Below are 25,335 nucleotides of genomic sequence, written 5' to 3'. Positions count from 1 at the left end.
TCATCAGTACGTGCCAGACCCCGGGATGACTTACACAGAGTTTCAACAGCATATCCGGTAATTTCCTCAGAAAGACCATCTGGCACAAAGTACCCTAAAGTAGTCAAAGAATATGCATGGGAACCAATACGTATGAGCGATCTAAAAGAAATAAACAAGCAATAGTTTCTCATGGGCTACATTTAACATTTGTCAGGGAAATGGTGAAAACGTGGGCTTCAAGCAATAAGGCAACCTCACACAATTGGCTTCAATCAATCTGAGCAGTCCTAGAAAATGAACCTCAGCTGCTTTGGAAGTGTTACTTGAAAGAAGAGGCAAAAAGTTTAGAGCAACAGGGGAAAGTAAAAGGATTTGAGACTTCCAAAGAACAAATTCTTAGTGAGGGTCATAACTCTGATCCTCAGGAACAGACTCACTATGATGAATGCACCTTGTCCCTATGTAGCACAGCAGCTTTAAATGCTTGGGACAGGATTCAGGAACTAGGAACTCAGAGGATTGAGTCATATATTAGGGTTAAACAGGGCCAAAGAGAACCCTTTACTGACTTCTTACAAAGATTAACTAAGGCTGTACAATTAGGAGTGACAGACCCTGAAGCTAGACAGGTACTAATTGAATCCTTGGCTTTTGAAAATGCCAACTTAGAATGTAAGAAGATCCTTGGGCCTTTAAAGGTTAGATCGGCACCCATAGATGAATGGATCTTGCACACAGTGAATGTTGAAACATTTGATTATAGTACTGAAGCTTGGGTAGGAGAAGAGATTTCCAATGGTATGAGGAGAAAACAAAATGTCAAATGTTTTAATTGTGGAAGAATACAACATCTAAGAAGGGACTGTAGATAAGGAATTCCTAGGAATAATATCTGCTCTAGGAATGCAAGAATAGGAGGACTCAGCCTTCTGGTATATGCAGGAGGTGTAACAAAGGCCGACATTGGACTAATGAATGTAGGTCGACAAGAGACAGACAAGGCAACCCGATACCACCAGGAAACTCCTTGGGGGCCTCTTGCAGGACCTGATGTCAAACAAGGTTCAGTTATTCCCAGTCTCTGTGGAGAACATGTCTCACCAGGAAAATAAAACAATCCAGTGCCTACTGTAAAAAAACATACTGTTCTGGATGATGGAACAGACCTGGATAATGAGTCAAAATCTCCAGTAGGAAATAGAAAACGTATATTTTGGTAGACTTCTATAAATGATCAAAGATCAAAGCTAAGAGTAATTGACATTGTAATTGAGGGATTACAGGTGTAGATGTGACTATCATTACTCCAGAACCTTGGCATCCAGATTGGTCTCTTCAAGAGGCAGATATTCAATTCCTAGGAACTGAAACCCTATCTCAAGTAAAACAAAGCATGAGGTGGGTTGAATGCATAGGGTCAGAAGGATAGAAAGGAAGGATGAGGCCATATGTAGCTAATGTTGTAGTGGATTTATGGGACTCTGACCTATTACAGCAATGGAATACCTAGGTTAACATTCCTACAGTCCCCCAAACTCATGTTCTGGGAAGGATATTATAAAACATTATTTTAAAAAGAGGTCACCAACCATTCAGGCTGTACAAGAACACAAAGCAACTAGCAAGCCTTCAGAGGTACTAACAGTCTTGCCTTTAAAATGGTTAACCAAGAAACCCATATGGGTTAAATAATGGCCTTTAATGGAAGACAAACTGCAGGCTTTAACCCTTTATTATATATAATTCTGAACTAGTGTGGAATTATTTCATAACTTCTGCCACCAAGTACCTCGCACATGCCAAACAGCTAAGGCCCAGTCCAGCCTCCTCTCAGCATTCTGTCAACTCCATCACGTAAGTTTTCCAGCCAATGCTAGGCATCCCTCTTGTTGCTCTCCATCTTCCTCTTAGAGACTGGGTCTCTGGCTGGACTTGGAGCTCGCTGTTTAAGCTAGTCTGGCTGGCCAGTAAGTCCTCCAGAGTCACACTCTCCAGCTCCGGGGTTCCAGGCATGTGCTGCCACACCTGTTTTTATTTTTTTTATTTTTTTTAAATATTTATTTATTTATTATGTATACAATATTCTGTCTGTGTGTATGCTGCAAGCCAGAAGAGGGCTCCAGACCCCATTACAGATGGTTGTGAGCCACCATGTGGTTGCTGGGAATTGAACTCAGGACCTTTGGAAGAGCAGGCAATGCTCTTAACCTCTGAGCCATCTCTCCAGCCTCCCCCACACCTGTTTTTGCATGGGTGTTGGGGATCTGAGCTCATGACCTCATGCTGGTGCAGCAAGATATCTACCCACTCCCGATACCATCTTGCCAGACCCCAAGAAGCATTGAAATATCATTTCAATATTTCCAGTTCAGATGATAAAATAAACATTTACATTATGTGTGTGTAAGATACTGAACATCCACAGCATAATTTTTTTTGAGACAGGGTTTCACAATATATATACAGACTGCCTTACAACTCACTGTATAGACCAGGCTGGCCTCTGCCTCCCAAATAGTGGGATTCCAGGACTGGGCTTCCACACTCTACAGGGTGTAGACCTGTTTACTTTTGGTTCTGGTGACTGCACCCAGAACCTCCATAGTTAGAGAAGCTCTGAGTTAAATACCCAGCTTTTTTCTTTTTTTTTTTAACTTTCTGTTTAATTTCTTTTCCTTTCTTCTGTCTTTATCATTTTATTTTTTTTTAATTTTGAGATAGTCTCAATAAGTTTCTCAGAGTATCCTTGAATTTACTGTGTTAGCTCAAGCAGGTCCTGAACTTGTGATCCTATTGCCTCAGTCTTTCAGGTAGCTGGAATTCTGCGTCTATTTCCAGCTAGAAATTCATCATTTGTGATGAATTTGGGACTGCCCAAGTGAGCCGTGCTGCACGTATTTTTCCACTAGATGGCAGGAGAGTGCTACAAAACTCTCCAAGACTGGCAGCTTCTTTTCTTTCCTTTTTTCTTTCTTTCTTTTTTTTTTTTTTTCGGTTTTTCAAGACAAAGTTTCTCTGTGTAGTTTTGGAGCCTGTCCTGGCACTCACAGAGTTCTGCCTGTTTCTACCTCCCAAGTCCTGGGATTAAAGGCATGCGCCACCACTGCCCGGCTCTTCTCTCTTTTTCAAAAGACCTCAAAATAATGTTGGAAATGGTGGCGAAAGTCTTTCATTCCAGCATCTGAGAAAAACAGGAAGATCTCTGAGCCGGAGGTCAGCCTGGTCTACAGAGCAAGTTCCAGGACAACCAGGGTTACATGGAGAAACCCTGTCTCAAAAACCAACAACAAACAAGAATTTTAAAACTTTAAAAGACTGGTCTGGATTTCTTTTGAAATTATCATTCAGTGATTTTACTTTTGCCATAGTTTAGCCGCTGAGAGTCTAAGATTTTTCCATAAGACAAAGCTGTGTGCTAAACCTGCCCCAGTTACTCTGTCTCAGCTGAGAGACTCTAAAAATGTCCATTTAAGAGCACCTAGATCAATGGTTCTCCACCTTCCTAACACCGCAACCCTTGAATCCAGTTCCTCATGCTGTGGTGAACCCCAACCAGAAAAGTATTTTGATGCTACTTCGTAACTGTAATGTCGCTACTGTTATGAATCATAATGTGAATATCTATGTTTTCCAATGGTCTTAGGAGACCCTGTGAAAGGGTCATTCGATCCCCTTCAAAGGGATCTCGACCCATAGGTTGAGAACTTCTGGTTCTAGATGATAACTAAGGATAATGAATTACAGCACTAACCCGAGGGCTAGCAATGCAAGCTGCATGAATGGTGGCAGCTGGGCATTTAAAATTCCTTCATCAGCCCTTTCCTCACCTTGAGTCAGTAGTTTCTTGATTTTTATGTATATAATGTTCTGCCTGCATGTACGCCTACATGCCAGAAGAGGGCACCAAATTCCATTGTAGATGGTGAGCCACCGTGAGCTTGCTGGGTTCTCTGAAGACTGCCAGAGCTCTCAACCTCTGAACCATCTCTTCAGCCCTGTGAGTCAGCATTTCTACACATTTCCTCAGCACTACACTAAACGGATGATGTCACAAAACCCCTAGATTTAGGACTGAAGTGTAGCTCAGGGCTAGTATGTTTTCCTGACACGGGCAAGATCCTGAGTTCAATCTTTGGCAAAGCAAAACCCAATTGTGCCTTCTTGAAAGAGTACTTGGAACATCCGACTCCTTGATGACAGCCACCTCGATGTATGCTCGACTGTATCGAATCAACATGCACAGCAGAGATAAGGAGGAAAACCTTAAGGTGTGTGTTAGCAAGACTCAGAGATTCTGAGTGGGGCTTGGGAAGAGAACACCACAGGAACCTAAGGATTACATGATTGCATCTGGGCTAAATAAGGCTCAAGACAGACTCGAATATATTTGGATTCTAGTAATTTCTTTTAGATTTATTTGTTTATCCTATGAGTATTTTGCTTAAATGTATGTATTATGCCACATGCAGTGCCTGTGGAGACCAGAAGAGGGCATCAGATGTCCTGGGCCTGGAATTACAGACAATTGTTAGCCGCCATGGGGGTGCTGGGAACCGAACCCAGGTCTCTAAGGAACAGCCAGTGCTCTTAATCACTGTGTGTTTTCTCTAGCCCCTCCAATAATTTTTCAGTGTTGGCATTTGAACCCAGCGGGCTACATTCCTAGCCACTCCCAGGGTATTCTGTCAGGAAGAGCTCAGCAGACCGAGTTGGTGGTCAGGAACTGCCAGTGTCCCCTTTGCTGTTTGCTCTGATAACACAACAGGCCAGCGAGTCTCTATAAACTGTCCTTACTGTGGTTGTGTTAATAAATTGGTAATCATCGGTGCCTGCTTCTTCCTGCAGTTCTGGGGTAATGAGTGAAACAAATATCCATGGGAAGTGGGCAAGGAGCAGCTCCAATTTTTTTTTTTTTTTAAGATTCTTCCCCTGCTAGGAGATTGGTTTTTCTCCCTAAGTTAAAAACAAAACAAGACACCTACTCAGTTATGGCAACTCTCAACTATTATTTGGCAGCAGGGTCTTTTATTTAAAAAAGAAGGAAGGAAGGAAAAGAAATATTTGAGTTATGGTGGCTCAAGCCTATAATCCCAGCACTTGGGAGGTGGAGGCAGGAAGATCAGGAGTTCAAGACCAGCCTCTGCTATATATTGAGCTTGATGTTAGCCTAGGTTTCACTGAAACCCTGCTAAGAAAGAGAAAGCCTTGTGCCACCATGCCTGGACCAAAAATAGATGTTTAAAAGATTAGAACACAAACTTGATACCTGGGTTTAATCTCCAACACATACACAGACAGACACACATACAGACAGACACTACACACACACACACACACACACACACACACACACACACACACACATACCCCTACTGGCTGTGCTAATATAGACCTATAATTCCAGCACTGGGAAGCTGAGGCAGAAGGATCAGGACTGTGTACCTGCGTTACATAGCACGAATCTGTCTCAAACAGCGAAAAAGTAGGACCTCTGCTGGGCAAGCCTGTAGGTTCCCCCAGGTGGTCAGCAGTTGAAGAACAGGCCAAGAAGCACTAGACTGGTTGCCGGCTGGGAGTTATCCTGGGTGGTGTGCCTGCCACCCAGGGCCAGGGCATTCTTTGTCTTATCACTGCCTAGGAATGATCCTTGAGTCACTGAACAAGCACCTGGCAAGTACCTTCTGTTTGCCAGAGACTGTGTCAGGTCATGTGTGCACAGCAAATGGGTTCAGATCCTGTCCTTGGACGGTTCAAAGAGATTCAGCCCCACTTTTCAAACTTTAGCCAGCATTTTAATGGCTCAGGCTGCTCATAAAAAAATGAATACATATTTTCTTTTTCTTTTCTCTTTTTTTTTAATTTTTTAAACTCTATTTGATGTGCATTGGTATGAAGGTTCCAGATCCCCTGGAATTGTAATTATAGATGGCTGTGAGCTGCCATGTAGGTGCTGGGAAGAGCAGTCAGTGCTCTTAACTGCTGAGCCATCTTGCAAGCCCCCTTTTCTTTCTTCCTTCCTTCCTTCCTTCCTTCCTTCCTTCCTTCCTTCCTTCCTTCCTTCTTTTTTTGAGATAGGATTTCTTTGGCTGTCCTGGAACTCGCTTTGTAAACCAGGTTGGCCTTGAACTCACAGAGTTCTGCCCTCCTCTGTCTCCCAAGTATTGGAATTAAAGCTGTTCACCATCACTGCCTGGCAAAAGTATAATTTTTGAATCTTGCCCCAGAAAAGCCCACTCAAGAGGCCTGTGAGTGGGCTTGGAAACTGATCCCAAGTCAGCCTGAGTCTGGTAGGAGAGACTGACTATTAAATCCAGTAGCCACAGAGCTTGGTGATTTAAGGCCAGAGGTGCAGACCGGCTCTGAGCACTGGGAGCGGGGAGGGGCACCCAAAGGCAGTGCTGAGGACTGCAGGGCTTCCCTACGGAGGCGTGAAGACAGGTTCTCAAGGACAAGTCACAGCTATCTGGTACGAGGCGGCACCATTTATTCAGACAGGCTGATAGGAGACTGAGAGACGGTCAGGAGGAGGAAGTGGACAGTACTAGGGTGCAGTCAGTCTGGAGGCAGGGCAGTGACAGGTGGCAGGTCACCTGCAGAAAGCCGGTTCTGTGGCTTCATTCCATTCTCACCTGCCCTTGAGCGTGGCTGCTGCCAGCCTGCTCCTTTCTTGGGTAAAGGCCCTAAGGCTTAGAGGAAAGCCGTTCACGAAGAGGGGCCAACACTGGCCCCAGACTTGCTGACTCCTCTAAGATGGGGATGGAGGAGTGAGTGGGTTAGCATCCTGTGCAAGAGGTAAATCCCAAAAGGTCATGACTGACTGGCTTTAAGACCGACAACATGTCTCTAGCTTGGAGACCCTGGATATTCTGGGTCCCAACAGCATCACTGAGGAGAAATGGGCCCAAGGAATATGGTGCTTGGAGCCTGTTGGGAGGTTATAAGCATCCAGGCCGCTGGAGTGAGACAAAAGCTTGGTGGAAATGTGACATGGAGATTGTCCTAGCCAGGGTTACTATTGCTGTGATGAAACACTATGACCAGAAGCAACTGGGGAGGAGAGGATTTATGCAGCTTATGCTTACTGGTCATCACTGAAGGAAGTCAGAACAGGAACTCAAACAGGGCAGGAACCTGGAGGCAGGAGCTGATGCAGAGGCCATGGAGGGGAGCTGCTTACTGGCTTGCTCACATGGCCTGCTAAGTCTGCTTTCTTTTAGAAGCCAGGACCACCAGCCCAGGGATGGCTCCACCCACAGTAGGCTGGGCCCTCCCCCATCAATCACTCATTAAGAAAATGTCCTTACAGGCTTGCCTACAGCCCCATCTTATGGAGGAGCTTCACAACTGAGGCTTCCTCCTCTCCAGTGATTCTACCTTGTGTCAAATTGACATAAAACTAGCCACCACAGAGATGCAGGCTTGGGAGTCAATGGATGTGTTCCCAGGGAGGGTTCAGAGGAAGAAGAGGGGGATGCACAAAGGAAACGGGAAGGTGAGTGAGCTATCAGGAGACCGTGCAGCCGTTTAAGCGCAATAGAGAGGGTCAGTGAAGAAAGACACAGGGCTGAGTAGCCCTGGGTGGGCTGGGTGATCTTGGCTGAACAGGTGCTTCGAGAACCCCTTGCATGAACTGTGGGATATATGAGCAGTTAAAGTTAAGCTAGAGCCCACGTGGGACTTGGCTCCTGTCATCCCAGCACTTGGGAAGCAGAAGCAGGAAAATTGCCGCAAGTTTCAGGCCACAGAGGTCTGCAAAGAGATTTCCAGACCGACCAGCATTAAACAGCAAGACTGTGTCTCAAAACAAAAACAAAATACAAGAGATGGACCCTCCGGTTCCCTTTCCCATCAGATCTAGTTGCTGGTCTTGGTGGTTGCAAAGTGGGAAGATTACACTGAAGCTGTCCTTACTAAGATGTAATTTGGTACAGAGCATGTGGGTCAGGTTCAAGCAGGCCTTAGCTCTTCCTGTAAGATGGGATAACCTGAGAACTCAGGAAATGAATGTGGCCGGGCGGTGGTGGCATGCACCTTTAATCCTAGCGCTCAGGAGCCCAGGTTGGTGGATCTCAGTGAGTTTGAGGCCTGTCTCAAACTGGATTAGAGTCCAAATTATCTTGTGCTAGCTTTAGTCCCTTTTTATCTTTCTTTTTTGTTTGTGTGTGTACGTGCTGTTCATGCTCATAGCTGCATGTGTGTGGGCACATGTTTGTGGGCAAGTGTGTGAAGATACTTATGTATGTGTGTATGTGTATGGAATCTCTTGCTAAACTGTAGCTTGTTGTTAGTCTGGCTAGCCACCTTGCTCGCTAGATTCTATGTCTACCTCCAGTAAGCTTAGATCATATGTGGGCTGCCATACCCATCCAGCAACCCTATATACAGCCCTTTATATACAGCCCTTCTGAAGACCGCCCACCCACGTGTCTGATCAAATAGCTTCGCCTATCAAAACCTTTACAGTACACTCCATAGCAGACCACTGACTTTTCACCAACCAAATACGAAGAATGCTATCATCTAAGGCCTATAGCTGAGCTCCCAACTTGCTCTGATCGCTGTGGTTTCTTGGTAAAGGGCATGATTTGTGACTTTCTTTGTTCTGTAACTAATAGTTTTGTGTAACCACATTCTCGGTGGGACATGTCTTCAGGGCAACCTCAGGCCTTGTTCCTGGATCATGATCACTCATATTTGGCTCAAAAACAAACTACTTTACTCCCTCTGAGGCGAGAACTGTTTTGTGTCCACCAGCATAAAGGCGATTAGCTCCACTAGAGCAGCGCTCCAGTAACTGGTAACTCTAAGACGAAGTCTGCCTTTGCCCTCAAGTCTTTTGCAGGGGCACCACATAAAGCTTATCCCGAAAGCATTCGCAGAACCCACTACTTCTACTTCCTAGGGGCAAGGGACCTGTCATTGTAGTCTCTCTACTGGGCTGCCTGTGACGCTTCCAATCACTGGGGTTTCAAGCTTATTCAATACCCAGACTATTTATTTTAAATTGGCAGTCTGCTTCGTCCACAACATTCCCGTGTGGTTGGAAAGGGCAGAGGAACAATTTGGACTGCTTCAAAGAGCCTGGCGCTGCCATTTGCAAGCCCTTGCCGCAGCGTCGCTCTGGGTACCACCCGCCTCCCACGTCCCTATTTTTAGCCGCTGCAGCCCGGGCCACGTGATGGAAGAGGCGGTCCAGCAGGCGCCCCGCCCTCGCGGCGTCGCGCAGCATCCCGCAGAGCGCCGAGCCCGCGCCTAGGGCCTGCGGCTGCGGCGATGAAGATCTGGAGCTCGGAGCACGTGTTCGGGTGAGCGGGCTGAGGGCTGCGCTGGGGAATGCGTGGACGAGGCCGGAGCCACGCGCATCCTCGGGAAGGGGCGGGGATCCGGGAGAGGCAAGCACTCTGTGTCCGGGATCGCGGAACGGGGAGTGGGAGGCAGGTGCGAGGCGCAGGCCTCCCCATCCCCATTCCCATCCCCAGCCAGCCTGTGCAGGCTGCAAGCTGCGCCGCAGGGGTGTTGCGAACCGTCCGGAGTTACGCAGCGGGTGTTACAGATGATGCTCGAAGGGCTTCAATCTGGGGGAAGACTAGATGCGAGGGAGGCATTTGGGGCGTTTGGTCCTGAATACCTGTGCACACAAACGCTTCAAAGACCCCGGAGAATCCCCGAACTACCTCAAGTGTCCTCCTGACTCAAGGGCACCTTCCACCTTGTCATCGAGTGTTTTAATATCTTTTCAAGAAAAAAGACTCTTGAGAATTTCTGATCCTGTCTGGAGAACCGTTTCGTTCTGAGCGGAGGCGGGGGGGGGGGGGGAACTGCTTGAAACAGAATTGTTATCCGTTGTCTTTTAAAGTGTAACATTTTAATAAAAACGTATCGCCTGGCTTCAGAACTTCTGACTTCTTTATTTTTGTTTTTTGATGGTGCTGGAAATAGAACCCAGTGTTTTGAGCCTCCTAGAAAAGTATTCCACCACAAAACCCATCTTTGAAAAAAAAATTTTTAAAAATGGAACCTTAGAACGGGTGGTATGTATTCTTTTGGTAAAGTTTTCAGCCTTTCTGAAGGAGGTTCCCCCAAGATTCAGGCATAATTTCTTCTGTCTGAATGCAGAGAGGGGAGAAAAGTCATTAAGCACAGGGAAGCCAGAGTATTGACCTGGACCCTCTGAGAGCTGCTCTAAGGGTCCCGAAATGTTGATTCTGAAAACAGTGTTGACATTTTGACCATTTTTGCAGCTTCTGTCCTTTTATTTTGTTAAATTCTATTGTTTTGTAATTTCGTAATCTCTAATGTGTTACCACCCATTTTAATGTTGTGGTGTATGTGTGTGTTTCGGGGTTTTTGTTTTGTTTTTTTTCCTTTGAGGAGTTCTTTTTTTTTTTTTTTTTTTTTTTTGAGTTGGCCTAGAGTTTGCTATGTAGACCAGGGTGGCCCCAAACTCTCAGAGATCCACCTACCTCTGCTTCCCCAGGGCTGGGATTAAAGGCATATGCTACCGTGGTTGGCCCTTTTTAATATCTTGAAAATTACATTTAATTAATTATTTGTGGGGTGTGTTTGCCACAGTGTGCAAGTAGCAGTCAGGTTAACATGGCAGAGTCTGTTCTCAACTCCTTGTTGAGATCAGGAGATCTAATCAGACGTGAGGCATCTTTAGCTCTGAGCCATGTTGTTGATCCCAGGACACCCGTTTTAAAGTGTATTCTACAGTTCTGGCCTGGGGAGATGGCTCGCTGGTTAAAGTGCTTGCCGTGGAAGTGTGAGGACTAGGGTTCAGATCCCCAGAACTCATGTAAACATCAGCCAGTGCGAGGGTGACAGCTGGGCTGTGATTCCAGCTTGGTTAGATGGAGACAGGGATGAGCAAGCCAGCTAGCAAAACTCTCCCGCCTCCGTGAAGAGCACGGAAGATCAAAAAGGATTCTCTACGTCAGCCTGGCGCACCTACGTGTCGCTCACGCCACACACGAAAAGAGAAGAGAGTTAAATGTGTTGTACAATTGAGTAATTTTTACTATATTTACAGAAATTAAGTTATTTCTTGCCAATTGTGCAGTCATCACCATGGTGGCCAGCTTAGAACATTTCTGTTACCTTCCAAGGAGATCTCCAACTTGGTATTTGAGATCTTCTCTTCCTGTCCCGGGGAACTACTGATTTGTTTCTGCAGACACACACACACACACACACACACACACACACACACACACAAATATTTTGGGTGGGGGGATATCTTATATAAATAGTTATACAATATGTGGTGTGGTGTTCTGGGTCTGGTTTCTTTTCTAAAACTTTTTTTTTTTTTTTTTTGAGGTTCACCCATGTGGTAGCTTGCATTGGTTCTTTGTTTTGTATCCCAGGTACTCTGCCAGTGTCTGACCCTGGCACTGTTCATAGGGAGGAAGCTCACACAGAGAGCAGGTGTCCTTCCAGAATAAGGGCAGCAATAGGCCTCTGGCAGGCCATCAGTATAGGCCCTCAAAGTTTGTGAGAGCTATCTAAACTGATATATATAGAGATATAGCTTGATTATACCATCTGTATAATCACTCACTTTATGAATATGCTATACTTTTGCCCTGTCTCTTATTGAAAGGACATGTGTTTCTGCTATACTTAACTGCCTGTGATGATCAATATTGGCTGTCACCCTGGATTGAGAGATACCTGGAAATTAGTGAGGCACACCCCTGGGTATGTTTGTGAGGGCTTTTCCATACAGTGGTTCTCACCCGTCCTAATGCTGCAACCCCTTAATACAATTCCTCATGTTGTGGTGACCCCTCAATCATAAAATTATTTTTATTGCAGTTTTATAACTAATTTTGTACCTGTTTTGAATTGTAATGTAAATATCTGATATGCATACGGTCTTAGGTGACCCCTATGAAAGAGTCATTACACCCACAGGTTACGAACCCACTGCCATAGGAGATCAGTTAGCTCCTGAGGTCTCTGACCTAACCAGTGGTGTAATACATTGAAAATGGGGAATGATGGAACCATGTAGTTGGGACCTGGTTGGGGCGTGTCCTTGAATGGCTATACCTTGGCCTCGACCCCTCCTCTTATTCCTTCCGGCTTCCTGTCTGTCTTGAGGTAAGCTTTTGCGCTGTACTCTGTGTCCTCTGTTTATGTTCTGCCTCATCGCAGGCACAGGAGCAGCAGAGGCACGTGACCATACTGAAGCCTTTAAAACCACGAGCCAGAGTCAGTCTTTCCTTCTTTTGAATGGTTTCTGTGGGGTATTTGTCAAAGTGACTAACCAAGGAACGCTTAAGCCAGCAGGTCTTAGGCTGCTCAGTTATAGAACTACTTTACACTCTAGGAAATATTGAGGCCCTCAGTTTTGGTTTACGTTGATTATATCCTTTTTTAAAAAATTATTTACTTATGTGTTTTTGTTTTTTTGTGGTTTTTTTTTTTTTTTTTTTTTTTTTGAGACAGGGTTTCTCTGTAGTTTTTTGGGTGCCTGTCCTGGAACTAGCTCTTATAGCCCAGGCTGGCCTCGAACTCACAGAGATCCGCCTGCCTCTGCCTCCCGAGTGCTGGGATTAAAGGCGTGCGCCACCACCGCCCGGCTACTTTTGTGTGTTTTATGTATGCTAGAAGAAGACATCAAGTCCCCCTTATAGGAGGTTGTGAGCCACTGTGTGAGTGCTGCGAATTGAACGCAGGACCTTAGGAAGCACAGCTAGTGCTGTTAACTACCGAGCCCTCTCTCCAGTCCTTGATTATCTTTTAACAGTTACAATATCAGCCAGCCATGTGTACTGGCATAGCACTTGAATACTGAAAGCCATGTATACTGTAACCCATCACTTAGGAAAGAGGGTCTTTAGGCACACCTCGGCTATGTACAGAGACCCTATCTTAAAAAACAACCAGCCAGGTGGTGGTAGTCCACGCCTTTAATCTCAGCACTCCGGAGGCAGAAGCAGGTGGATCTCTGTAAGTTCAAGGCCAGCCTGGTCTACAAGAGCTAGTTCCAGGACAGCTAGGACTGTTACACAGAGAAACCCTGTCTTAACCCCTACCCCCCCCCAAAAAAAAATCCCCAAAACAACCAACCAATTCTGTTGTCATTAGAAATTTTAATTGAGCCAGGTGGTGGTGGCCTTTAATCCCAGCACTTGTGAGGCAGAGGCAGGCAGATCTCTCTGAGTTTGAGGCCAGCATGGTCTACAGAGTGAGTTCCAAGACAGATTCCAAAGCTACATAGAGAAACCCTGTCTCAAGAAAATCCAAAGAAAATAAAATAAATTTCGGTTCAAATTTTAAAAATACTAATTCATTGCAAAGAACAATAATAAACTTTTTTTTTTTTGACACAGGGTTTCATGTTGTCCAGGCTGGCTCACTATGTAGCTGAGGATGACTTTGAATTTCTGATCCTCCTGTGTTCACTTCCTGAGTACTTAGATGATAGGCCATTTGCCACTATGTCTCGTGTTAAGCCTATACGGTTCACAGTTCAAAGTAAAAATCGGGATGAGGATGGTAGACCGCTTGCCTAGAATGTGTGAAAGCCTGCCTTCAGTCCCCAACACCATAAGCTTGATGTGGTGGTACGTGCCTGTAATCCCAGCATTTGGCAGGGTGAAGCAGGAAATTCAGGAGTTCAAGGCCAGCTGAGCATATGTAAGACCCTCTGTCTTTGTTAAAGATGTATTTATTTATACGTATGACTGCTCTACTTTACATGGATGCCTGAATGACAGAAGAGGGCATCAGATCCCATTGTAGACAGTTGTGAGCCACCATGTGGTTGCCGGGAATTGAACTCAGAACCTCTGGAAGAGCAGTCTCAACTAAGCCATTTCTCCAGACCCGAGACTCTCTCTCAACAATTGAAAAATTAAAAACTTAACAGCAAAAGCTAGAGGACTGGTACTTGAAAAATAATAGATTCCTACAGTTTGATTCTCTTACCCTCATCTGCATCCTGTGTTTTACAATCTATTGCCACGGTTGAGGTGTGTGGATACAGTCCAGCCTCACCCAGATAGGTAGCTGGAAAAGGTATGTCTTTGTACCTTCCCTTTACTGCTATGACCAAAAAAGGAGAGCTTCTTAAAAGTAGTGATAGGCTCGCTCACTCCTTAACTTCCCAGAAAATACCTACCAGGTCCCCAAGTCTGAGCAAACCGTTTGAGCATTATCCTCCCAAGGGCACGCAGTGGGTGGTGGGAGGCAGCGGTGAGCTGGGTGGGCATCAGTGGTGAGCTGGGGGGAGGGCGGCAGCGGTGAGCTGGGTGGGCTCCCCACACAACAGCCTGAGAGCTCCCCTGTGGGTGGGAGGCAGCGCTGAGCTGGGGGGCTCCCCACACAACAGCCTGAGAGCTCCCCTGTGGGTGGGAGGCAGCGCTGAGCTGGGGGGAGGGCGGCAGCAGTGAGCTGGGGGGAGGGAGGCAGCGCTGAGCTGGGGGGCTGCCCACACAACAGCCTGATCTATCCAGGGCAGCCTGAGTGCGGCTCGTTGTGCCGAAGTATTTCTGGCACACAGCCTGCTCTCTTGCAGATTGACAAAGAGTCCTCAGAGGTCAAGTGATGATAAAATTAACCACTTTCCCACTTCATCACATACTCCTAAGAGAATCCTGAGCTGTTTCCCTGAGTGCGTGTGTGAGCAGCCGTGACCAGGCTGTGGTTTGGAGCCTGGCCTGCATTGCTGGGAGAGCCCAGCACTTTTCCCCATTGCTTTAAGAGCCATCGTTGTAAATGTTGATAGGACTAGAGAGCTTATAAAGTCCCAATCACGCTGTGACAACCACTTCCTAAGAGGGTCTAGAGCTCCCAGGGGATGACCCACGCTCTTCGGAACCCACTGGAGGTAGGGTATGGCTGAGCTATTGGTCCTGTGACTGCCTCTTAGCCACCCTACCTCTAAACCTTTAACTCTACAACTTTTAGAAATAAGCAAACATGGAAAAGAGCAGAGTCCTGTACACATGGTGGGTCTCCTGAGCTAACTGGTCCTCTTACAGTTTGCTTGGTTTCCTTTGCATTCCCACCACTGTACCATCCATGCTACTACGCGCTACGGTATGGTTCACGAGTCTCGGGCAAAGGACCTTGAGATTGACACACATACATACTCACAGAGACAGAGACATGGGGACACAGGTCATCCTTGAAACAAGAATACCCCCTTTATTGTGTTCAGGGGCAGCTTATATAGGGATTCTTAACTGATAGCCACGCCCCAGCCAAACCCACCAGAAACCACTCCCCTGCTATCAGGAACTCTAGAGGGTCTCCTGCTCAGAGTAGCATCAAACACAGGAAAACAAGTTGTTGACAGGAAATTCAGGGTCTGGGGGTCCACAGCCCCCAACTACCACTGACCTTTTCCTGGATGATTTAGGCAAATCTTGGACATCAGTTTCTGCCATCCTGCTTTGCCTAGGGTGATGACTGATCTTGGTTGTTGACTTCACTGGGTCTCAAATCAACTCAAGTGTAAACTGCTGGGTAAATCTGCGTGGAATTTTTATGATCAGGTTTTTGAGGCCAGAAGATTCACCCTATGGCCACACTGATCAAAGGACATGGAAGAAGGAAGCTTTGCATTCTGTCTGCTTGCTTTCATACCTGCTGGCAAGTTCATCCTTCCTGTTGCTAAGGCATCCCTGCTTCCTGTTGCTAAGGCACCCCTTCACTGACATCAGCACCAGTTCTCCTGGATTCCTGCACAGCCTGAAGACCAGCAGCTCTCCGGGGTCCTCCAGACCTTCAGCACCAGACTGGGACTGTTGGGATCAGTCAGCCTCATGGGCTGGGCTGGTGCCAGATTCTCAGATTCTCCAGTGTAAGAAAGTGATCGTGGGACTACCCAGACCATATCATGTAAGCCAGTCTAATAGATCCCCTTTAAAATATATATATATATATATATATATATATATAAAACTATATATGATATACTATTTATATTATATCAGAAGTTTAAGGCCAGCTGAACGTATATGAGACCCTCTCTCAACAATAAAAAAATAAAAACTTAACAACTGCACTTTCCAAAAATTGGAGGACTGGCACTTGAAAAATAATATCCATGATTTCTGGGTTTCTGTAGCTTGATTCTCTTATCTACCTCTGCATCAGTGTTTTGTAACGTATTGCCTTGGTTGAGGTGTGTGTATAAAGTCCAGGCTCACACAGATAGAGGGCTGTGTGTATATATATATATATATATATATATATATAATACTATTTTATTATAATATTTATAAATTATAATATGTTCATAGAATATATAATATAAATATATTATATTTAATATATAATACGCAGCATATATAAGAAAACAATGCATATATATTACACACATACATTCTATCGGTTCTCTTTATTTAGAGAACTCTAATACAGCGTGGAAGCCGGCGTTCAACCTTTCACCTGCTCTCTGTGGTTCCAGGCAGACCCTGGTATGGATGCTTGGGGCCATTCTAGAATGGGTGGCAGCAGAGGCCTCCCTTCCTTTGGAATCTGACTCAGTTGCACCACACTTCAGTGTATAGCTGGGACTCCGCCTGTTGAGAGTGGTCTCTGTCCAACTCGTCTGCCTAAACGTGCCAGAGAGTGCTCTGTGCACTTGCAGCTTCTGCAGGCAAATGACCCGTCAGATGCTCCCGTGGGGCGCTCACACGCCTCCAGCCAGCCACGCCCTTCTCAACACCCAGCATTGCCAGGCTTGCATGCTGGCTGTCCTGGAACTCGTTCTGTAGACCAGGTTAGCCTCAACCTCAGCTCTATCTGCCTATGCCCCCCCCCATGCTGGTATAAAGGTGTGTGCCACCAAACCCGGTTGGACTTGATCACTTTAAAGATACCAGGCAGCTCGCAACTGCCAATAATTCCAGCCAGGGGACCGATGCCCTCTTCTAGCCCCCATGGGCACCAGGCACACACTGGTGCATATAAACATACAAATAAAACACTACACATAAAATAAAATCTTTAGAAAATAAAGATGTTTTGAGGCAGTGGTGGCACAGCCTTTAATCCCAGACTCTGGATTTGGCAGGAGAATCTTCACGTCATTCAAACCTCTAAGTGGTACGTTGCTTGAAACAACTCTAAGTTTTGTATTTGTTTGTATGTTTGTGCACCATGTGTGGCCTGGAACTCAGAGATCCACTTGCTTCTACTCCTAAATGGTGGGATTAAAGGTGTTTTTTAACAGTTTAAAATAAAGAAACAAAAAGGTTAAAAATACCGGGTGGTTGTAGCACTCGCCTTTAATCGCAGCACTCGGGAGGCAAAGACAGGTGGACCTCTGTGAGTTCGAGGCCAGCATGGTCTGCAGAGTGAGTTCCAGGACAGGCTCCAAAGCCCCAGAGAAACCCCAACTCAAGAAAAAAAAAAAAAAGCTCTGTGAGGCTGGGATTCTCAGTGGTTAAGAGCACTTACTGTACTTGCAGAGGGCCTGAGTTCAGTTCCCAGGCCCACATGGCAGCTTTACAACCACTTGGAAATCCAGTTCCATGGATCCGAAGACTTCTTTTATGTTCCTCAGGCACAAGGCACACACGTGGTGCACAAATATTCACTCAGACATACATGAACGCTCATACATAGGAAAAACTTAAATTGCTTCAAGCCACGTACCACTTAGAGGTTTAAAAGTGCAGATACTTCTGTCAAATCCAGATTGCAGGTTGAAAATATCATTAGTTGGCCAGGCGGTGATGGCGCATGCCTTTGATCCCAGCACTCAGGAGGCAGAGGCAGGCCTGGTCTACAAGAACTAGTTCCAGGACAGGCTCCAAAGCTACAGAGAAACCCTGTCTCGAAAAACAAAACAAAACAAAAAAACAAAAAAAAAGAAAGAGAGAGAGAGAGAGAGAGAGAGAGAGAGAGAGAGAGAGAGAGAGAGAGAGAAAGAAAGAAAGAAAGGAAGAAAGAAAGAAAGTGTTATTAGTAAGAACTGCTGGAGAAATGGCTCAGCAGTTCAAAAGTGTATACCACTCTTGTAGAGGGCCCTGGAGGGGCCACTCACAACTGCCGTAACTCCAGCTTCAAGGGGTCTGAGGTCCTTTTAGTCTGTTCTGAAAGTGGAAGAGGAGGACTGAGATACACTTTTGTACCATTGTAAAGTCGATAATGGCCCAAATTCAATCAGCTGGGAACTGTCCTTGGTTCTTGGTAGCATTGAGCCTGTAGGAACAAAAGCCTGCTTGGGTACACGTGGGTGTTTCCAATATGCCACACTACCTGTAAGCCCAAATGGAAGTCAGGGTCCAGCCTGCATTAAGGACAGCCGCCTGTGTTTTTCCAGCAAGGCGCAGACAAGGAGGCTTGTCTCACTGCTGATAAGTCCCCACAAAAGGCTTCTACCTCCTGTGAGCTGGAGGAGAGCAAGGAGAGGAAAAATTCAAAGTGAGTTAAGCTCCATGGCCCTGCATAGGCCCAGCACAGACCTGGGGCTCCTCTGGAGTCCTGGGCTCAGACAGAACCCCAGATCCTCAGCCTCAGGGCCACTTCCTCTGCTGATTGTGTTCTCTTGCCAGCCATCCCTGGGACACGGTGATCAAGGCTGCCATGCGGAAGTACCCAAACCCGATGAACCCGTGCGTGGTGGGCGTGGACGTGCTGGAGCGCAGTGTGGACGGCTGTGGGCGCCTGCACAGTCTGCGCCTGCTCAGTACCGAGTGGGGGCTGCCCGGCCTCGTGCGAGCGGTGAGCCTCCCTGCGTGGCCGCCGGTCCTTACTACTAAGGGGTGCCACGAACGGCTGGGCATGGTTGCCGCAGTCCTGTGCCCTCTTCTCCTTGGGCTGTCCACGGGTCCCATTCCGCTTTTTGGGAAGCACACTAGTCACTCTGAGATAAGTGAGCTGGGTGACCTTTCTTCAGTGACATCTGTCAAGGCCTAGAACCCCCTATTTTGTAATGCTTCAGTTAGGTCTTTACAGAGGAACTTCAGGTAGACACATTGCTCTTAGAGTCAGGGATGGGGGTGGGGTGGGGTCCGGTGGAGAACTGTGGGACTATAACAGCCGGGACAGCTTTGCCCTGTATGGTTGCATGCTGGCTTCCCCTCCACTCAGAGCCCAGATCCTTACAAGGCCCTACCATCTCCTGCTGTCTCCTTGTGGCCCTTTTACCACTCTTGGATCCTGTGTCAGGTTGTGACATAGAATCCTGCAGGCTGAGTCTTTCCTTCAGAGCTCTGGCCAGCAGAGAAGCCTCTCTTCTCGGGATCCCCGGGGTTCCCTGGTTTTAATTTTTTTTGTCAAAACATTCATTCTTGTCAAGTGTTAAACTCTGAAATCCGTTCTCTGTCTGCCAGGGTTTGACCCTTCTGCCCACTGCTATATCGGCAGGTAAAGAGCATTTCGTGTGAAGAAATGAGTAACTGGACATGTCGCTATAGTAGCTTTCTTTTTGTCTCCTAGATTTTGGGAGCCAACAGGACCTTGACATACATCAAAGAGCGCTCCGTTGTGGATCCGGCTGCAAGGACAATGGAACTGTGTTCCACCAATGTAAGCAGAGGTCTAAGATGAGAAAGGTGCTTAAATGTTTCTTGGCGGTGGCGCTAATGCCTCCCTTAAATTGTATTTCCAGCTTGCCTTTTGCTCGAGGTATGCTTATTTTTAATAGGAGATTTGAATTTATTTAGTGGCATTTTATCTTTAAAAGCAAAGCTTTTAGGGGCTGGAGAGATGGCTCAGTGGTTGGGAGCATTGCCTGCTCTTCCAGAGGTCCTGAGTTCAATTCCCAGCAACCACATGGTGGCCCACAACCATCTGTGGTGAGGTCTGGTGCCCTCTTCTGGCCTGCAGACATACACACAGACAGAATATTGTATACATAATAAATTAATTAATTAAAAAAAAAGCAAAGCTTTTAGATGGGGGTCTCACTATACCCCAGGTCAGTCTGAAACTCTTTGGATATCACAAGTTGGTCTTAAATTTACGGTAATCAGGGCTGGAGAGATGGCTCGGAGGTTAAGAGCATTGCCTATTCTTCCAAAGGTCCTGAGTTCAATTCCCAGCAACCACATGGTAGCTCACAACCATCTGTAATGGGTCTGGTGCCCTCTTCTGGCCTGCAGGCATACACGCAGACAGAATATTGCATACATAACAAATAAATAAATAAGTATTTAAAAAAAAATTATGGTAATCCCCCTGCCTTGCCTCTGGAGTGCTGAGGCTATGCCCCGCCTGCCTTTTTCTAGTCTTTTTATTCATGTATAATCAACATATAAAATAGGTGGTGTATGTACCAGACAGATCTCAGTTTGAGGCCAGCCTGATCTGCATAGTGAGTTCCAGGACAGACAGCTACATAGTGAGACCCTGCCTCAAAGTAAGTAAAAATAAACAAATAAAATAGAAAGACAGAAAAGGGCAATAACCAGCTAGATAGGAGAACTGAGTCTGGGTGTATTATTGCACACCTAGATGACTGTGTATTTTACATATAAGAAGAAGAAGGAGGAGGAGGAGAAGAAGGGGGGCCTCACTATGTAGCCCTAGCTGGCCTAGAGTATGCTACGATATCAGGCTGGCCTTGAATGCATAGATGTCCTTCAGATGTGTGTCACCATGCCCAGCTAACAATATATATTGGTAGAACTGGAAGGACTAGAAGAAAATATTTGGAATGTCTTCACCACGAAATTGTAAATATTTGAGGAAGCAGATATGTTTACCCTGACTTTTGAATTTTACTTTTAATTGTGAAACAGGGTTTCACTATGTAGACCAGACTGGCCTGGAACTCCCAGAGATCCACCTGTCTCTGCCTTCCTAGTCCTGGGATTAGCTAAGTGACTTCTGTGTTGTCTTCAGGCCAGGCCCAACCCTGACTCCGTGGGCATTGTGCTTACCTCACTCATTCTCTCCAGACCCTTATCTTACCTTGAGCCCTGTTTCTAAGTCTAGAATCCATCTTATGGACGAAGCCATATGTACTTTGTAAAGAGCTTCAGTGCAAACCCGTCTTTAGCTTTGTTATTCTCACAGGGCTGAGTTAATTGTCATCAGAAAACATTTTTTTCCAAAACTGTGCTATGCTTAAATTTGGCAAACATAAATGAGCTGATGTCAGACTCTCGAAGTCTTGGCCCAGCACTGGTTACCGAAATGAGGCTGGAGTTTCATTTCTCTCTCCTCATGAACTGCTTTCTTGCTGTACAGAAAGACTGCAGGGACCCTCCACTTTCATTGACCAGTGTGGCAGCCTCATGTGGCCATTTAATTAGAATTAAATAAAATGTTAAAGAGCCATTCCTTGGTCTGCACCCTGGGTGTTCATTAGCCGTGTGTGTTTGTAGCTGGCATACAAGTGCAACGTTGTAGCACATGGGGAGTTCTGCTCACCATGCTGTTCTAGAGGCAGTTTTTAGGTCTTTTGTTTTGTTTTTAACCCGTGTGTGTGTGTGTGTGTGTGTGTGTGTGTGTGTGGTGTGAGTCTGTGTGAGCATGCCATTACATGCATGCGGAAGTCAGAGGACAGCTTTATGAAGTCAGTTCTGTCCTTTCCTCTTTACATGGGTTCCAGGAATCAAACTCGGGTTGCTAGGCTGATGTGATCAGTACCTTTATCTGCTGAGCTATCTTGCTGGTCTAGGTAGGTTTTAGTAGCAACTACAACAGTAAGTCAGCTGGCTGACAGGAAGGAGGATTGGAGATAAGGCTGCTGAAGCCTCTGTGTGGATCCCAAGCTCCAGCTCATCCAGTCCAGAGCCAGGACCTCCAATCCAGTGTGGCACACGGGCTGGAAAGTTCACTACTGTTGCCATGGACACTACCAGTGGATTGTCTGTCCCACAGCTGCCGGTGGGCGTGGCTGTGTGTGAGTGCCTTGAAGGCAGGTCCTTCCTCAGGCGTGGGGAGGGAGGGATCAATAATCACCAGAAGGAGCTGCCCAGTGCTGTTCCTAGCATACGGTGTAGAGGGGAGGGGGCACAGGATATTTCCTTTCTCTGGCTTTCATAAGTGTTCATTTGGGGCTGAAAGTGTAGATGGTTTGAAAAGAAATACAATAAAATTAAAACCTAAAGCCAGTTATTAATTGATATATGTATGCGTATGTGTATGTATACATATGTTTTTTGAAGCAGGGTTTCTCTGTGTAGCCCTTGGCTGTCCTGGTCTACTCACTCTGTAGACCAGGCTGGCCTCAAACTCACAGAGATTCCCCTGCCTTTGCCTCCTGGGTGCTGGAATTAAAAGTGTATGCCACCACTGCCCTGCTGGCCTATTTTTTAATTTTTTATATGTGTTTGTTTGTTTCGTCTTTTAAAGATCACGCTCACAAATCTGGTGTCTGTGAATGAGAGGTTGGTATACACACCTCATCCAGAGAACCCTGAAAAGTGAGTCATCTCATCCTGGGATGGGGTCCTTGAACAGCAGGGGTGGACAGAGCTTCCTTCCCAGGGTCAGTCAGCCCCTCACTTCAATTCTTCTGCAGGACTGTGCTCACCCAAGAAGCCATCATCACTGTGAAGGGGATTAGCCTCGGGAGCTACCTGGAAAGTCTAATGGCCAGCACGATATCCTCCAATGCAAAGAAGGTGATATCTCAGGACGGGGGTCTGGTGCTCTCAGGGGCAATGTGACAGATGAAGTGGTGACATGTCTGGTTCTCCTGAGAACTGGGGTCTTTGTAGTTGAGCTCCTAAGGCCACAGCATTCCTCACTGTGTTTTTCTGGTGGGAACATAGAAAGGCTAACCAGGATCTGAGGGGAAAGGCACCTGTCCCAGCCCGTTACTATTGCCCTGAAGTCCGTCCCAGTCTCTCTGTGTCGCAGGTTGGTGACTTGCTGCACGTAGCAAGAACTGAAGTCCTTCTGTGTTGTTGCAGGGCTGGGCTGCCATCGAGTGGATAATTGAACATTCCGAGAGTGCCATAAGCTAACAGGTCTGCACCCATGCCTGGTGACACAGGGGGCAACCACCGTAACTTCTTAACCTGGTACAGTCTGGCTTTTCATTACCGATGTGCATGCAGTACATGAGAGAACGCTTGTTTGTCTGCTTCCTGCTGTCTGTCCCCACAGACAGGTTCGGCCTCTTTCATTTCCTTGGTTTGTGCCAAGACTTCTTCCCAGGGTTTCCCTGAGCAGTTGCAAGCTGGAGTCTGAGGAAGGCAGTGTTGCATTTGCTGCCCTGAGGTCTCAGGACCTGGCTTCCTGAACATTCCTCAGGATTGTCACCGCTGATGAAGAGCCTCCATGAATTGGTCCACAGTGTTATGGGCAGAGTTAATCTTGAGGGTTTTTTGTTTGTTTGTTTGTTTGGTTGGTTTTTTTTTGTCTTGGGAAAAATTTATACTTTCTGAAAATGTTATCATTTTTATTAGCTGGGGCATCATGGGACCTGGAACCTCACACCTGCTGACTTGAGTAAGCACTCTATCTCTGAGCTCCACTCCCCTTCTGGGTCTGCACATGTTTCTATAAAGAATACTTTGTATACTTTGTACTTATTTAGTCGCTTGGTACAAGCCAGTGTTCAGCTACTGGACTGTGTCCCTGTAGTGGGAAAGGCATTTCTCTTAATGAGCTGCACACACTTTCCTTGGTTTCCTCAGCCCCCAGGAAGGTGACGATGGATTGGTTGGGGTTCATCTTGGTGTCACAGAAAGAGTCCCACTTCCCTTTAGGACAGGACCTCCTTACTTCCTGTCTGCTGCTGACAGCTACACCCTGTTTCCCTTCCTTGCCCCCAGCGGGTGTTTGTTCCCACGTTTCCCTCAGCCAACAATCTGTGGGGTCTGAGGTGTCTTTAAGACAGTTTCATTTTTTCCTAAGTCAGCAAAGTTTGCCCGAGAACTTTACCTTGAGTCCCAAGCCAAGACCTGCCACGGGACTTCTTAGCCTCAAACGGAGCTGAGCTTGTTGTGGGGGCTGTGTGTGGGTCTGTGTGTGGAGGGAGGGAGGCCTGAGGTGAATCCTCAGGTTCTTTGTAAACTAGAGCTAACCTGTCCCCACCTTCAGTCAGATACCGCACCAAAAAGAGTCAAGAAGAAAAGAAAGAAGGAAGGAAGAATGGCTGGACAAGGAAGAGGAAAGGCAAGTGTGGATGAATGTGGTTCCTGTCAAGACTGCAAGAGCTGGGACCTGCTGGAATCTTCCCTGTCCGTGGTACCCAGTCCAGCATTGGGGCCCGGCACCAGCAGTGTGAGGCTGTGGTTCCTGGGAGTGGTCCGGAGCCCTTCTCTCCCAGCCTCTGCTGTAGGTACTGTGCCGCCACAGCACTGGGCTGGGACAGGACCGGGCTGCACTTCCCCTGCACTGGTCTTAAGCTTTTGCCTGCTTCCCCTGGCAGGAGCGCCACCTCTGCCTGCTGACTCCAGTCACTTCACCAAAGGAGAGCTCCCCTCTCCTCATGTACTGCCAGCTAAGCCAGGGTGGGTTTCCCCGAACCTTCCCCAGGGATCTGGCTGCTGTCCTTTCTTCCTGGTGGCCGCATGACCTTATAGTGCTCCACTCTGTGAAGAAGGTGGATAAGAAGTTGCTTTCTGACCCTCAGCGTCCCCATCGTGTACTATATCCAAAATAATGGTGTAGATCGCTCTACAGAGGCCACTATGGGTTCCAGCGGTGACTGGGATTTTCAAGATCAGACTAGCCTTGAACTGAAGATGACCTTGAACTTCTGATCTTCCTACTTCCATCTCCCCAAGTGCTGGGATTACAGACTTGGGCTGCTATACTTGGCTCTTTTTGGTTGTTGTTGAGACAGATCTTGTAGCCCGGGTTTTCCTGAAACTCCTGTCTCAGCATCTCAAGTGCTGGAATAATCCCAGGTGTGCACTACCATGCCCCGACTGGGATCCTTGTCAAGTCCCTGCCATCTTTTCAGCTTCTACCAGCTAAAAAGAGAGGTTGGGGACCTGCTGTGTAACAAAGAGCCTACTTCCCTCCTCTACTTTCCGTGGTCCTGGGTTCCTGCTGGCTCTGACTGGGGGCTTTGTGCTCCTGGCCTAGGTTGAAACTCCTCCCCCAAGCTCACTTTTCCTTCCCACCTCAGAGTTTCTTGTAGTTGTTTTCTTTTTCTCTGTGTAGCCCTGGCTGTCTGGAACTCGCTCTGTAGATCAGGCTGGCCTTGAACTCACAGAGATCCGCCGGGCCTCTCCTTGTAGTAATATGAGTAACTCAATCTGGCCTTCAATTCACCGTGGATGTGAGGCTGACTTTGGGCTCCTTCCACCTTTCAAGGACCAGAATTACAGGTGAGGATCATTATGCCTGGCTTCCTACCGTCATCAAATTAAGGTTTAAAACACTAAAGATGTGTATAGAGACATGTATATATGTATAGGCAATTCATGCTTGCAGTCTAAAAAAGAGGTATTGAATCTACTGACTAGTATA

The 25,335-nt window shown here is 46.7% G+C and overlaps 1 protein-coding gene and 1 non-coding gene across 4 annotated transcripts; both read left to right on the top strand.

Annotated features, from left to right (window-relative positions):
* The first annotated feature begins 7,809 nt into the window (after positions 1-7,809).
* LOC125390677 (small nucleolar RNA SNORA61) lies at positions 7,810-7,939 on the top strand. The gene has a single exon (XR_007228848.1). It is a non-coding gene; the product is annotated as a small nucleolar RNA SNORA61 (small nucleolar RNA).
* A 1,254-nt stretch (positions 7,940-9,193) lies between these two features.
* Prelid3a (PRELI domain containing 3A) lies at positions 9,194-24,094 on the top strand. Of its 3 annotated transcripts, XM_085699787.2 has the most exons (8): positions 9,194-9,287; positions 18,507-18,675; positions 19,393-19,482; positions 22,258-22,328; positions 22,427-22,529; positions 22,821-22,931; positions 23,319-23,361; positions 23,956-24,086. In XM_085699787.2, the coding sequence occupies exons 1-6, from the start codon at positions 9,256-9,258 to the stop codon at positions 22,872-22,874; spliced, it is 519 nt and encodes a 172-aa protein (XP_085555913.2). In that variant the 5' UTR covers positions 9,194-9,255; the 3' UTR covers positions 22,875-22,931; positions 23,319-23,361; positions 23,956-24,086. The 3 variants fall into 3 exon arrangements, with proteins under 3 accessions (XP_085555913.2, XP_085555912.2, XP_085555910.2); XM_085699786.2 differs by lacking the exon at positions 23,319-23,361 and having other exon boundaries at positions 23,960-24,094; XM_085699784.2 differs by lacking the exon at positions 23,319-23,361 and having other exon boundaries at positions 23,956-24,094.
* Positions 24,095-25,335: the final 1,241 nt, after the last annotated feature.

Source organism: Myodes glareolus, chromosome 13 (genome assembly GCF_982192425.1).
Source record: "Myodes glareolus chromosome 13, mMyoGla1.1, whole genome shotgun sequence".
In the NCBI taxonomy this organism is placed as follows: domain Eukaryota; kingdom Metazoa; phylum Chordata; class Mammalia; order Rodentia; family Cricetidae; genus Myodes; species Myodes glareolus.
Note: the sequence above shows the minus strand (reverse complement) of the source record. Positions and strands in the feature narration are given on the sequence as shown.

Coding starts and splice junctions, on each gene's coding strand:
- Prelid3a (XM_085699786.2), top strand. CDS start 9,256: ATGAAGATCTGGAGCTCGGAGCACGTGTTCGG. Junction 9,288..18,506: donor AGCTCGGAGCACGTGTTCGG/GTGAGCGGGCTG, acceptor TTCTCTTGCCAG/CCATCCCTGGGACACGGTGA. Junction 19,483..22,257: donor TGGAACTGTGTTCCACCAAT/GTAAGCAGAGGT, acceptor CGTCTTTTAAAG/ATCACGCTCACAAATCTGGT.